Genomic DNA, 15,486 nt, shown 5'->3' with positions numbered 1-15,486 from the left:
TGGCATAGACCCCAGAATATGTTAGGGCTGTCCCAGCTGTTTTGGGCCCTTTACTATCCCCTCCTTGCAACCCATTCCCTATCCTGGGAGCAGTGAAAGGGGAGTGGAAGTAGCACTCAGGTCAGCCATAGGGAGGCTGATCTAAGTTAAAACATCCCCCAGAACCACTCTAGCTTACATCAGTTGCCGCACCAGACCTCAGGACAGGCAGAATCCAGCTGTGCCAGAGTGGCTTCAAACCAACTCTGCCTTTTCTTCTGAACAGCACCCGCAGTGTCACAACTCTCAGGAGGTGCTTCACAGAATATACCCAGAAAGGGGTTATGTGGCGAGTCCTAGCCTATTCCGTTCTAATTACGGAGGGAATTTAGGGAGCCTGACTGGAATGTGGCCAGGTCAGAGATGATTACTCAAAAAAGAATGCCTGTAAATTGCCAAGATTTCACATGGGTAGCTCAGCCTCAAAGCCACACTGGTCAAGCAGAGGTTCGGGGTATAAGAGAGCCTGGGCACAAATGTCAGGGGGGCAGGATGAGCAGCAAGAGGAATCCTGCCCTGAGATGCCCAAGTGTAAACCTCTCGCTGTGATACAAAAAGAGAGAAAAAAACACAAGAAAACTGGCATGATTCGTCTTGACACTGACTCTGACACCGACTCTGTGCATGTCAATAGCAGCCCAAATCACCTCAAGAAGGTAAAACACATAAAACATCAGCCTTTTATTACAGAACAGTTTAAAAACTATTTATTGTCTTATCAGCAACCAGGTGGGAGAGTTGTGACAATTCTCTGCCTCATGATTAATTACCTGAAATAGTCTCCTATCCTTGCAATTCCAGATAGGTGAATTTAGACTTAGCACTTATCTGTAAGCATTTTAGACTTTCAAATTGCTGTACACATATTGTCTACTCACTCAGCCTACTCAGCCTACTCAGCGTCCTATGAGGTAAATAGATATTGCTATTCAATTTCACAAATGGGCAAATGTGGCACAGAGGGATTAAGGCGCATTTTCCAAAAGTGGCCTTTAGGTTTTGGTGCCTTATATTTGAGCACCCAACTTGGGATTCTCTGGATCTCATTTTCAGAGATGCTGCACACCCACAACTGCAACAGAAGTTAATGGGGAGCTGCCAGTGCTCAGCACCTATGAAAACCAGGCCCCCAAATTATCGTAAACTGGACACTCTGAAACTGAGAATCAGTGGCTTCTTTTGGAAATTGTTGCCGAAGAGCTCCAGAGTCTGGCATCTGAATCATCAAAACACAGAGAAAGAAATGCTAGCTGGTTCCATAACAATCATAGCAATAGATCATGTTCACTCAAAGTCATGGCTGGGAAGAAACTATTTCTCATGGGCTGCAAATGCTTGCAACCCATTCCCTTTCTGCTCTCGTAAGCGCTCGAGCAGGAATTTCAAATCCTTTGGAGGGAAGCTATAGAACAGGTTGCAGTTTGGAATAAAAAAATGGGGCAGGCTGGTGTTTTCCACGTGCTGAACGAAGTCATCCAGCACTCTGAGAAAACAGCAGGCGATGTCAGAAGGTTTCCAGTCTGAGTCCTCTTTCCACTGCGTCAGAGTGTGGAGAAAGGACGTCTTTGCATAGTAAGAGCACAGGTGACTTAGTTGCCTGGGATAATCTTTCTTCAGGGCCCCAAAAAGGCTCTTCAGCAGCCGGATACAGGTTTTCCTATGTATAGCAGAGGGAGAAGTTAAATGTATTTATAATCATGACTACTTATCATTATTCCTGATTAACCACATTATAGCACTTTGCAGGGGACCTAGTGCTTAACAGAATATAGCACTGGACATTTAAAAAGTTACTAATTGCTGACATTTCTGTTGTGCTACAGTTCAAACAGACTGGGCCAAATTCTGATCTCAGTTACACTGACCTCAGTGCTACACAGATTCACAGTGGTGTAAGTGAGAGCAGAACTTGCATCCAGTACATGACTCCTGATTCATTCTAGAGGGCGAGACTGAAATACGTTTGCTGGGAAGAGAAGATGTAAAAGTATGTGTAATATCCTTTCTGACTCAGGGCCCAGCTCATCTCTCATTAAAGTCAATGAGAGTCTTTCCATTGATTTTAATGAGAGTACGATCAGGCCTTGTGAGTTCTAGGTTGTATTTGGGAGAGTCTGTAGTGGAATCCTCAATTTAAGGGTAACATTTACTCAGTTTGGGAGTGTAAATCACACTATGCCACCTGTATGTCCAACCAAAAAAAAAAAAAAAGTCATTTTGAATACTGAATACTCAAAGCAAACAATTCAGTAACCAGCTACAGAATAATGTTTTTTCGGGGAATCATTTTAAATAACAAGTAAATCAGAGAAAATAATACTCTTTCCATGAACAATTCATGAACAGAAAAAGAGGTAAAATGCGTAGAATCAATTGTTTGTTATGAATTATTTGCCCTATTCTAGTATGGATTTTGATTCCACCTGTACTAATGCAAGGGAGCAGGTGTTCTACATCCAGCGGGCCTAGCCCTTGATCCCCAGGCTTACATACCTGCAGCACTTGGTACAATAAGATTCACAGCAGGTTTTAGTGTTGCCATGGTTATTCAAAATCTCCTTTTCAATATGAGAAAAAGAAATTCTCCAGACCTCTGCAATGTAGAACAACATTACATAGCCATCACACTGCCAGGCTGTCCAGGTGTGAATAGACATCAATGGCATTGTCCTAAATCTAGGTCCTCAAATTAAAGCTACTTAAATATTGAAAAGGTATTTAAGGATAATTTAAAGTTATCGTTGCTATTTTCTTAAAAAACAAATAAGGAAATTAGTGTATGAAATACTGGGTGAAGAGAGGAGAAAGGTGTTGACGGTTTGGCTGTATGTCCTTTTACAAATTCACAGATTCCAAGGCCAGAAGGGACCATTGTGATCATCCAGTCTGACCTCCTGTGTAACACAAGCCATAGAACTTTACTAAAACAATTCCTAGAGCAGTTCTTTTAGAGAAAACATCCAATCTTGATCTTAAAAATGATCATTGATGGAGAATCCACTACAACCCTTGGTACATTGTTCCAATGGTTAATTACCATCACTGTTAAACATGTATGCTTTATTTCCTGTCTGAATTTGTCTAGCTTCACCTGCCAGCCGTTGGATCATGTTACACCTTTCTCTGCTAGACTGACGCGAGTCCATAATTAAATATTTGTTCCCCATGTAGGTACTTATAGACTCTAATCGAATCACCCCTTAGCCTTCTCTTTGTTAAGCTGAATAGATTGAGCTCCTTGATTCTGTAGCTATAAGACATGTTTTCTAATACTTTAATCATTTTCCTAGCTTTTCTCTGAACCTCTCTAATTTATCAAAATTGATATAACTCAGAGAGGGCATTTTTCTTAGATTTGCAATAAGATCTAGGAAATATCAGAGACTGAGTGGGCTCCAGACCTTATGGTGGACAGCAGGACTAGGCAGGTCTCCCAGCTCCAAGGCAGATTTTGATTCTTTAGTTTATTGTATCCCTCCCATAAGTAGAAAAGTTGCAAACTCTATCTTAATATCAGCACCATAACAGAGAAGTCTGCTGAGGTGGATAGAGTTTGTTAGGAAAGGTATTAAATTACCTTTGTCATCGTGCCCACGTGGCTGCTTGGCAACAAAATAAAATGACTTATTCCTCTGCTTGGTTTTCTTCCCCAGCCATTTTTCAACATCCTTCCCTACCCCACATGAATCAGGCCAGGGGGTTGAGATTTCCAAAGCAGGAACGAGATCTACAGACATGACTTCGCCACCTTTGTCATCCAGCAGCACGACAGTAGCTGCTGGGCTGTTCTGTTTCTTCCTGCTTAGCTTCATTTTCCACCCTGGGAAAGGCACTGGGGAGCCAATAGGCAAACACAGAATTAGACTGTGGAGCTCAAAACCAGAGGATATCAAGCAGAACTGATTGATTTTAGCATCTCCAATTCAATATCCAGCAACCACGTCTATACAAACCCACCAAGGGATTTCTAGACTATGAAAGCCACAGATTTCCTCAGGATGATGGAGATCTGTAATATTCACAGTGTCACTTGAATAGGCCCATACAGTGCAGTGCTTTAGTTCTCTAATCACCTCCAGAGATCTACGTTCAACTCCCAACTAATTAACGTATTTAATGCTCTCATCCAAGACTCTGTTAGAGCACATCACTATATAGAAAGATAGAATTTATTTCCCTATTCCTATGCAATATTCCCCTGTTTATACATCCAAGAATCACCTTAGTCCTTTTAGCCACAGCATCACACTGGCAGTTCTTGTTTAACTGGTTATCTACCAGGATTCCTAAATCATTTTCCAGGTCACAGCTTGCCAGGGTAGAGTACCCCATCCTATATGTGTAACCTACATTCTTTGTTCCAAGGTCTATATTGTGACATTGCACCCCATAACGCTTTATAGACATATGCTTATGAATGTAAATATGACATACCTGGAATATGTTTTATGCTAGATATGCCATGTAACATATCTTTGCAAAGGCTATGTTCTACTGCATGTATGCATCCTATTCATATGCATGTATCATTTTTATATCTGAAATTATGAGTGCTGGCTCTGTGCTTGTATTTAAAGTGTTTGCTGTAGGAAGCACCTAAGGCAGATTTGATCAACATAGTGTGAAGGGGTTATTCAAGTAAATGGAAGTACTTGGCAAACAATGGACCTTGCTAGATGCCATTCCACATCTGAGCTTTCCTGGGAACGTCCCTGTAAAGAACAAAGTCATGCATGGACATGTGACTTGCCCATGTGACTCCAAGACTCCATCTTGTAGCTGGGATTCTACACAGGGGGAGGGAGGGGTTTCCACCCACAAGAGAGAAACTATATAATGTCCTGGGAGACCCTTCCATTTTGTCTTCAGCTGGTACAAAAGATAGCCTCTCCACCCCAAGGAGATGCCTGAAAGAAACTGGAACAAAGGACAGTAACTACTGGGGTGTGAGTGATTGCTGGACTCAGATTAGAAGGAGGTCTAGTCTGTAAAAGAGGCTTATTGGAATATCTCTGAGGGTGATATTTACCTGCATTTAGTTCTTACTATATTAGGCTTAGACTTGCGTGTTTTAATTTATTTTGCTTGGTAATTCACTTTGTTCTGTCTGTTATTACTTGGAATCACTTAAATCCTAATTTTTGTATTTAATAACATCACTTTTTAGTTATTAATTAACCCAGAGTATGTATTAATACCTGGGGACTGGAGGAGGCAAACAGCTGTGGATATCTCTGTCAGTGTTATAGAAGATGAACAATTTATGAGTAAAATGGATTTATTTGGGGTTTGGACCCCACTGGGAGCTGGGTACCTGAGTGTTGGAGACAGGAACACTTCTTAAGCTGTTTTCAGTTAAGCCTACAGCTTGTGGTGGATGTGGTTCACACCTGGGTCTGTGTTTGTAGCAGGCTAGCGTGTCTGGCACAACCAGGCAGGGCACTCAAGTCCCAAGCTGGCAGGGAAAAGAGGCTCAGAGGTAGTCTCAGCACATCAGGTGGCAGTCCCAAAGGGGGTTTCTGTGATCCAACCCATCACATATATGACCTTGCATTTAGCTGTATTAAAATGCACGTTGGTCAAGCAGTCTCACCTTACAAAGTGATCGAGATTGCTCTGTATAACTGATCTGGCCTTAGCATGGTTTACTGCTCCACCAACGTTTGTGTCATCTGGAAATTTTACAAGCAATGATTTTATATTTTCTTCCAAATAATTAATAAATAATATTGGGCCAATGACAAGTCCCCGTGGAACCCCACTAGAAACGACTTTTTGGATGATGATTCCCCATTTAGGATAACTTTTTGAAATCCATCAGTTAGCCAGTTTTTAATTGATTTATTATGTGCTATATTAATTTTGTATAGTGCTGAATTTTAATCAGAATGTCCAGAAGTACTAAGTCAAATTCTTTAAGAAGTCTAAGCATATTATGTCAATACAGTTACCAAACTGGTAATCTCATCAAAAACAATATCACATTTGCTTGACTAGACATAGGATAGTGGGATAGGTGGCTTTGCCAGTGAAGTTTACCCAGTGCATGGTTCAAGGCAGCGCTTTTCCATCCCGTACTTTCATACCCACTATATTCATTCACAATTTTATCTATTTAATAATATTAATGGCAGGCAAAGTTGCTCACAACCCACATGCTGAAAAGGCTGATCAGGAATATCTGCAGTCAGAGGCACTTGCTTACCTTTGTAGGATGATGTGATGAACTGACTGACATGTTTCCTGAATTCCTTTAGGACTTTCACAGGTGACACGGTACTCCTATCCTCCAGCAGGAAAGGTGTGGGAAAGCTCCGGGGCTTCCTCGGTAAAGTAACTTTGTAGTAGAGCCCATTGCAGTCATCCACCTCCGTGTACTTAACATATCTTGGAACTGGCAGAGCCAGCATCAGGTCAAACTCATCTGGGTGAGCAATCTATAGGAAAGGTTTCATCATTAGAGGCTGTGCAACTGAATAACTGTGCAAGCAGCAGGCATATAGGGAGGACAGAATCCTGGCCGCTCATTTGCTGTTGTGGCAGATTGGGCTGTCCCCACTATTTCACATTAGCTTCCTGAGCTTTTCCAGAGAACGTATCAGGGAAGGATTCTGATGGCTGTAGATAGTGCTGGTCAACTTATCCATAAGGAATAATGGCCTGAGGTGTGGCACTTTTCTGCTGTACCGACCCTGGGGGCTGCCAGGGGCCAGTTCAGCCCCCTGCAGAAGTTAGCAGCTCAACGTTAGGCTGATTTGCAATAGCTCCCTAGAAGCTGTTATGCCAGTGGAGACTGCCAAAGCACCATGAACTCTGGCCACACCCCCATGCACCCCTGCTACCCCAGCATATTTCTGAGATGCCCCTTTATAGGGTGGGGTGGATGGCATAGAGATGGCTACACTGGCTCTGTATCAGCCAAAGAGTCTCTCATGCTGGGAGAATCCTCAGCTGCCCAGCTAGGGCAGCTTTAAGTCACTCCTTGGTCACCTGAATGCAGGAGCTGATACTGGTGATTCAATATGCGATTGTCCTCCAAGTTAGCACTAAACCATTGCTTTAATGTGGCATGTGGGTCACCATGCTGCTAGACGTGCCATTTCAGCCCTGAACAAATGTGGTCATTAAAGGTTCCATGTCACTTTTTGCAAGAGTTAGGATATTAGATATGATATCCTGGCCTAATCCCAATCTTGCTAATTACACCTGTAGCTCTAAAGTCTCCCTGTATTTATGGATATAAGCTTTCCTTCACTTCTACACTATTTCTGTGTAATACAGTTGGGGGCAGTTAAACAGCTGCCACCTATGCCTCGTAGAAGGCTGCTCTTCAGCAGTAGATAAAGTGATTCTACTTTGTCTGTAGGTATAGCTCTGTATAGAGAGAGCTAGATCCTCAGACTTATGAATATGAATGAAATATGAATATAAACTGACCCCAACACAGCACAAGCACTATAAAGCATCTGGACAGTGAACTGAATTCACTACTTAGAACCAGATTCTGATACTCTAACCCACCATGATAAGTATCTTAATTTACTCTAATAGTGGTCCTATTGACTAATCACTGAGTCAAAGAGACTACTTGAGGATTAAAGTGCTACTCAAAGTGAGTAAGAGTATCAGATTCTGGCTCTTAGGAATCTGGATAGAAAGCTATAACTATGGGCAAATACAGTTATACCCTTGCAATCCCTTAAAATCACCACAGTGACAGACAATATATAAAACATTCTGTGGTAAAAGTTGCTATATAAAAAAATCCGCAATGTTAGGCACTATAGAAAAACCTTAGATAGATGGGCATAGCTGAAGGCAGGATCTGGCCATATCAGCTGAAAAGCAGTGAATCTGGGGATCTCCTTCCCATACTGAATGCTAGACCTGTCTCTCCTTTGTGTTAGTCCTGCTGGATAAAATGACAGCACTGTGATCCCAATTCATGATGCTATTAGGACAGTTAGCAGAGAGTTACTCACTTTCACAAACTCATAGTAGCTGCCCGTGGTCAACTTGGTCACCTCCTTAAAGTAGGGCCTCTCTGGATACTCCTTCAGGTAGCTAATGAATGGGTCAATGAACCCATTAATTATTCCAGCAGCCTTGGTTCTCTCCTCGTGTTTCAGAAGGAGGGCTTTTACCCTCTCTTTAATGCGGAGAGCGACATCTTGACTTGGCGTGGTGAGAACAGCTGCTGCTATCTCTGAGCTCTCACACAGGTCAACAGAGGTGGACCTGGAATAGAGTTGTCCAAGGTGTCCTATAAGGGAACATTTAAGAGAGGACAGAAACCAAAGGCCAAGAGACAAGATATGTTCTGGCTTTTCCAAAATGTACCCTCTCTGAGGTGCTGAGAACCCTCAGCTCCCACTGCCTTGAATGCGGGTAGAGGGGACTCAGCACCTTGGAAAAGTCCCAGCACCTTGCAGGATTGAGTCCCAGATCTGCTAGGTTTAGTGTTGTCTTCACTGCACTGTAAAAGAGATCAGAGTTCCAAGCAAGTTTCTAGTGCTGACCCCTGGTCCCTAGCTAACCCAATAGCTCCTGATTATCCAATGGATTCAAGTGCCTCCTGAGCCCCTTGGATAATCATGTCCTTCTATTATACAGACATTTGTCAATTACCACTAGAACTCCTTGTTTTAAAAAAAATGTTGAAGTAGATAAATAAGGACTAGAGTAATGAAATATATCATCCACACATTATCCCTTCAGTATATGCACCCTGCTGACATGGTTCAGAATTAATTTACATGATAGATGCCTCTACCTCAGCCTGAAACAAGGCTGGTCTGAATGGTATTCCCTGTCAGGAGGTGCTGCACCTCCGTTACTTAGTCCAGATAAATGATATTACGAAAATATTCTCCAGTGTCCAACATCCACCTTCATCTCCAGTGTTGTGTCTGATTCTTTCCTAGAACAAGTGCAGCAACAATAAAAATAGCCAGATGCCTGAGCCAACAGAAAGGTCTTTATTATTTCTCCATTGCACATAATCCACCAGTGGAAAGAAAACATGATGCCCATTTAGGATGGCCAGGGTTACTGTAACAGCCATCTCACCCACCAAAGCCGTGTCTTCTTGATACCCCAATATCCTGAACCCAAGAGGGAAGCCCAAGTGAGGGAGACAGGAGAGTAACTTACACCATCTGTTGGCAACCCACTAGCTAAAGCTCCAGGAATGATCTCCTCCTGTTGTTATTCTAATGGGGATAATAGCACTCCCTTAACTCACAGGGGTGTTGTGAAAATAAATGCATTAAAGACTGTGAGATGCTCAGATACTACAGTAATGGGAGGGGGCATATAAATATCTAAGGTAGGGAGACATCATGCTAGGTGCTGTATGGACACGTAACAGGTAGACTGCCCCGGCCCTTGCAACCTAGGTTAATGAAAAGGTTTGACAGGTAATGTAGCAAACTTAAAAGGCAAAGGAGCAATGAAAACAAACACATTTTATGTCGGAGGAAATAGATCTGATTGAAATATTTTGAAGAAAAATGTGTTGTGGTTGTGGGTTGTGGTTGCTGGATGCGTGTGAGGGTGTGTGGTTTGCTGTGGTCTGTTGGTAGTTGCTTTGTTGGTGGTTGTTGAAAAAGCCTTTTTTCAAAATTGGAAATTTTCATAACAGTTTCCCCCCCCCCCCTTATGATTTTTTTCTATGAAAAATGTAGCCTTTATGGTGTTCGGGTTTTTTTTTTTTTTGATCCCCCCTCCCCCCTGCTTCCCAGTGGCAAAACAAAGGGGGCTCATTTTACTCCTACTTTTTCATCCTCTTTGTTTGACTCATCCATCTGCTGCATCTTGTCATAGACCTATACAGTGAGCTCTCTGGGACAAGAGCTATCTCCAGATTACTTGCCTGTATGGCATCTAACACAATAGGATCATGGCTTGACTGGGCACTCCCAATAATAGTAATAACAACAGGAAGGGATAACATAATCACAGCACATACAGCAAGGTTTTGCTTCACCTCCTTAGGTGAAACAATAGGAAGTGTGACTGACACTCTCCTAGATTACTCATCCAATCAGCAATTGCCTGCACCAACCTGCAGATTCTCTCCTTCTTTGGGCAGATCCAGTCTGCTTGGGGTGTGGGCAGTGCGCAGAGAGCTGCTCTGGGGCTAATGGAGACAGAATAGCCACCGATTCTGAGCCTTCTATCCCCTCCTCATCCTGTGCTCCTTTGCCTCTCTCTCCTCTGGCTATTCTCTGAGGAATCTTTCTTTCCTTCTCACATTCAGGAGCCCAGTTACTTTGCTTTCTCCGGCTTTTGGCTGGCATTGTTTCAGGTACCTCAGATGTAGCTCCTAAAGAATGCCCAAGGTCTTAGCTTTATTGCTAGTAACAAACTCATTTATTGATTCTTTTGCCTTTACATAGAGAGAGTTACAAGTCATTGCAGATGCATCCCAGAATTCCCTGTGATCCTTTACACAGTATCTAGCTAAAAGCAGTTCTATTACCTCAGTATAATGACAATTATAATTAATCATTAATAAACTTGGCTTTTCTACAAACATTAATGAATGAAGCCTGGCTAATGCCATGTGAGGCATGTAAGTAGTGGGACGGATCTGTAGTCAGCTGGGTTTTCATGTTTATCTCTATGGACACTTGGAACTTCATGGCGAAGCAGGTGCAAAACTCAGATGCTACTGCTGCAAGTGCAGAGAGCCTGCAAATGTGAGCTCCGGGCGTGTCTTCATTACTTCAACATAAAAACCATTTAAAATACATTAAAAAAAACAAACCATAACAAGCCTCCAGAAGTTTAACTGTAGCTAGTGGGGAGAGGAGGCACCAAAGTTGGGAAAGGGCTATACATGGGGCTGGTTGAAAAATGGCCATTGAAGCTGTTTTTCAACGGAAATTGAGTTTTCTAATACAATGAAATTTTCAACAGAAATGTCATATTTGGGGTGAAAAACCCCAAATGGAAACATTTTCACTTGTTGCTTTGTTGTGGTTTGGTTTGTGGAAAAATGTTCCATAAAAAATTCTGATGATGGGTTTTTTTTTTCATTTTCATCAACATTTTCCATGGAGACAAACAAACAAAAATATTTTTTGACCCACTATAGTTAAAAATGCAGGGCCAAAACCAGTCCAATAATAATTTTTTAAAAAATGTCTCGATAAAAAGACTTAAATTTGTTGGGTTTATTTGAAGTGGAGATTAAAATAGGATGGATTTCAGGGACCCAGCATGTGGTATCTGAGCTCAAACACTTTTCAGGTTGTCTCAATTATTAAGAGATATGTGCAAAATATTTACCATTGTCTGGTTCCTATCTGTATGTTCAGGGAAGTGTCTGAGGTCTGACCCCGCAGTCCCTTACTCACATGAGTAGACCTCCTAATGTCAATAGGACTACAGTACACCCTCCCTATAATGAACCCCTCGGGCAGTTACAGAGCTCCTGAGCCCCAGGGCCATGTCAGGGAGGCAGAGCTCCTCCTGCTGTAACCCCAAGGCTGGAGGAGCATTCTAACCCAGACATGGACCCAAGGCTGGAGGAGCTCTTAGTCCCTTGTTGCAGCAGGCAGGGCTGGAGGTGTGATCCAGGGACAACATTCACTATAGCTAGGGCCCTACCAAATTCATGGCTATGAAAAATGCGTCATGGACCTGGTCTTCCCCCAAGACATCTGGTCTTTTGTGTGCTTTTACCCTGTACTGTACAGATTTCATGGGAGAGACCAGCGTTTCTCAAATTGGGGGTCCTGCCCAAAAGGGAGTTGAGGGGGTAGGGGGGTCACAAGGTTATTTTAGGGGGGTTGCCATGTTGCCACCTTTACTTCTGCACTGCTTTCAGAGCTCAGCGGCCAGAGAGCAGCAGCTGTTGGCAAGCGCCCAGCTCTGCAGGCAGCAGCCTATAAGTAAGGGTGGCAATACCATACTATGCCATCCTTATTTCCATGCTGCTGCTGGCAGTGGCTCTGCCTTCAGAACTGGGCTCCAGGCCAGCAGCTGCCACTCTCCAGCTACCCAGCTCTGACAGCGGTGCTGCCACCAGCAGCAGCGCAGAAGTAAGGGTAGGGTTGCCAGGTGTCCGGTTTATGCCTGGTCAAAAGGGGAACCTGGCAGCTTCAGTCAGCACCACTGACCAGGCCATTAAAAATCCGGTTGGTGGCGCAGTGGGATAAGGCAGGCTCCCTGCCAGCTGTGGCTCTGTGTGGCTCCTGGAAGCAGCAGCATGACCTCCCTCTGGCTCCTACACGTAGGGGGCAAGGGGGCTCCACACACTGCCCCTGCCCCAAGCGCTGGCTCTGAGGTAAGCACCCCAAACCCCTGCCCCAACCCTGATCCTCTTCCTGTCCTCCGAACTCCTCGGTCCCTGCACGGAACACCCTTGTGCACCCCAAACCCCTCATTCCCAGCACCACCCCAGAGCTCACATCCCCAGCCAGACCCCTCACCGCCTCCCGCACCCCAAGCCCCTGCACCAGCCCAGTGAAAATGAGTGAGTGAATGAGGGCGGGGAGAGAGAGTGACAGAGGGAGTGGGGATGGAGTGAGCAGGGGCAGGGCCTCAGAAAAGGGGCAGGGCCTCAGAGGAGGGCGTGGCCTCAAAGGAGGGGTGTGACAAGGGTGTTTGGTTTTGTGTGAGTAGAAAGTTGGCAACCCTAAGTAAGGGTACCAGTACTACAACCCCCCCTACAATAACCTGTGATCCCCCACACACAACTCCTTTTTGGGTCAGGGCCCCTGCAATTACAACACCATGAAATTTCAGATTTAAATAGCTGAAATCATGAAACTTACTATTTTAAAAATCCTGTGACTGTGAAATTGACCAAAATGGCCCGTGAATTTGATAGGGTCCCAAGCCTATTTTGCAGGGCATTATAGTGAGGACCTGCTGTACTGGCATGGGTAAGAGTTTGCAGGAACCCATAGTAACAACAGCTAGAAAGTCCAAATCTTTGTAGTAATAATATGGCCTTGAATTATTGTCTCTGTATAGTACAGAACATACAGAGGGAAGAACAGATAAAGCCACATCACTGATCCCCAACTGCTGCAGCTGTCTCACCTCATCCGGCTGTGCCCACCCATCCACCACACTCTCTCCCAATATCCTGATCTTAGGACAGCCTGAGAGAGAGGACACAAAAAACTGAACTATTTAGTGGCACTATTACTTAAAGCTCCAGGTAGGGGCGATAAGATCATCATGACATAGATAGATAGGCTTTGTTTGTTTCCTTTCTTTAAGGCAGCAATATGAAGCCTGCAGCATTTCTAAATGAGCTTTAACAACAAGCACCCAGATGAAATGAGATGCACTAACCTCCAGATTCGTCTATTAGTTTTGCAGAACCAGCCCTCCTCAGCTGTAGACATGTCTTTGAGGGCTGCTGTGAGCACTCTGAGTCTTGAGTACTTGGAGCCTCTGGTGCCCTCAACTTTCTTCCAGATGTGGTGACTGCAAATTCTGCTGCTAGTGACACAGACTGAGCACCCATAACTCCTGGGTTTTCTGTCCCCTCATCAGGCTTTGAGTTTCTGCCTCTACTGTCCCCAGCTTTCCTCTGAGGAACTTTTCCCTGCTTGGTTCTTGCAGAAGGAATTGATTTAGACATTTTATGTGTGGTCCCCAAAAGTTTTCAAATTACTTCTCCAGCATTAATTCTGATTGCAGGTTTTTCCTTGGAAAAAATACATTCCATGATTATTACTCCTTTTAAAAAGCAAATCTCAGCTCATTCCAGACACAGCATGGTGTTTCTTGCTTTCCCCACAATTTCCCCCCACACACACACACACCTTATATGTTCCCTTTAGGAGGTATCTTTCTCTTGTCTCCCTATCCCCTCCATGTTCCCTTGAGGGTGAGAGCAGCAATGAATAAAATGTTTGTGATGAACCATTTATAGCCATTCACACTACTCACCCTGCATGCCTCATCCTTACCTTCTGGTCAGTGCTTTTGGAGAATAACTGTGTCTGGAACTGAACAGTCTTACAGTCTCAGGTATCTGCTTTTTTCCTTCCTTGAAGTGATATTATGTCTACAGTTTACAGCATACAGACACAGTATCTTTCCACCTCCCTCCCTTCTCACTCCATCTCTCCAGGCCACACCCACAAGCTAATGCCATTTCCCGGATCTTTCATGAGGCTTGAGTAAGAAACGAAAGTGCCCAGAGATATTTACTTGGCACAGGGTTGTTGGAAGAAGAAGCAGGAGGCTGCTGTGATATCATATCAGTTGAGCTAGGCTCGGTCTCCTGTATGTAGAAAATGGGGATGAAAATGTCTCTTAGGGTGTTGAGGATTAATTGGTTAATGCATTATGTATGCAACACTTTGGCAATGTAAAGCACTATTAAGTGCTAAGTTGTTTATTATGATCATCATCTCCCTCATCCATGATGCTATGGCTGCAGAAGTGGCTGTGGAACGATGTCTCAAATTTGTAAAATCTCTCTCTATCTCCATTTATATCATGCTGATCACCAAGGGGTCTGAGCACCTCAGATCAGATTCCAACTGCAAAATAGAATATGTGAAAAAAAATGCTTTCCTATCTCAGTTCTATGTCTGAAGGGCCCAATACTGTATGGTGCACAGTACCTTCAACTCTGCTCATATTGTGATATTACAGTCCCCCTGATTCAAGATGGTTGCCCATTAAGTCAGCCATGATTAATTGGCACTAGGCATGTGACACTGACATGTAGGCAACCAATCTGGCAGCATCACATCATCAACTGAACATACAAGTCATTTTAATTAATCTTGATGCTTATGTATGGGGCTTTGATGGGGAGGTTTGCTGGTGATGAGGGACTCTATGAAGGGATTTGTCATTGCGTTCATATTCCCCCACAAGCATATGATAACTGAAATATACAGTAATGTAACAGCCTTTTAATGAAAGCATTTTAGTTGTGTTTGGTATATTTTATGCTGTATCTTTATAAGAGGTATAAGATCATCAGCCTCATGTCCCACTGTCCTGCAGTGGCTCAAGAGCATGGATGCCATCCTCAGGGCAGACTGTTAGGAACAGCGTACAAATCACAAACTGGTTGTGAGTTCTATATTTAGATTTCACCAACCAAGTATGAAGTGTGATCTCCTCAGGCACTGTAACAGCCTAACAATGGAGGCACAGACAGTGTCTTTGGGAACTCTGATCTATCTTGTCACTTAGGCAAGCTTGCCTTTGTGGTAGATGGTCCCTTACAGTATGAATCACAGTAATATTCAGGTTACTCCCTGTCCCAAAGGACCAGTCACTTACCCCAGGTCAATTGCACCTTAGATCTCACACCAGAGACAAGGCTTGTTGCCAATCCTATAATAAACTATCTAAAGATTCATTAAAAAGGAAACAAGAGAGTTATTTACAAGGTCAAAGCAGGAAAACATACATATGCACAAATTAGTTAATCTTAAATTTCAAGAAGTAATAGAA

The 15,486-nt window shown here is 43.5% G+C and overlaps 1 protein-coding gene across 1 annotated transcript; it reads right to left on the bottom strand.

Annotated features, from left to right (window-relative positions):
• Window positions 1-759: 759 nt before the first annotated feature.
• Window positions 760-14,126, bottom strand: LOC125638726 (cyclic GMP-AMP synthase-like). Its single transcript, XM_075129026.1, has 8 exons — window positions 13,977-14,126; window positions 13,354-13,711; window positions 10,106-10,366; window positions 8,022-8,302; window positions 6,245-6,476; window positions 3,617-3,871; window positions 2,533-2,632; window positions 760-1,696 (listed from the first exon to the last, which is right to left on the bottom strand). The coding sequence occupies exons 2-8, from the start codon at window positions 13,643-13,645 to the stop codon at window positions 1,351-1,353; spliced, it is 1,767 nt and encodes a 588-aa protein (XP_074985127.1). The 5' UTR covers window positions 13,646-13,711; window positions 13,977-14,126; the 3' UTR covers window positions 760-1,350.
• Between the last annotated feature and the right edge of the window lie 1,360 nt (window positions 14,127-15,486).

Source organism: Caretta caretta, chromosome 6, assembly GCF_965140235.1.
Source record: "Caretta caretta isolate rCarCar2 chromosome 6, rCarCar1.hap1, whole genome shotgun sequence".
NCBI lineage: Eukaryota > Metazoa > Chordata > Testudines > Cheloniidae > Caretta > Caretta caretta.
This window is presented reverse-complemented; position numbering and strand designations above follow the sequence as displayed.

Coding starts and splice junctions, on each gene's coding strand:
- LOC125638726 (XM_075129026.1), bottom strand. CDS start 13,645: ATGTCTAAATCAATTCCTTCTGCAAGAACCAAGCAGGGAAAAGTTCCT. Junction 8,303..10,105: donor AAGAAGGAGAGAATCTGCAG/GTTGGTGCAGGC, acceptor GTTCCCTTATAG/GACACCTTGGACAACTCTAT. Junction 2,633..3,616: donor ACGTGGGCACGATGACAAAG/GTAATTTAATAC, acceptor TCTACATTGCAG/AGGTCTGGAGAATTTCTTTT.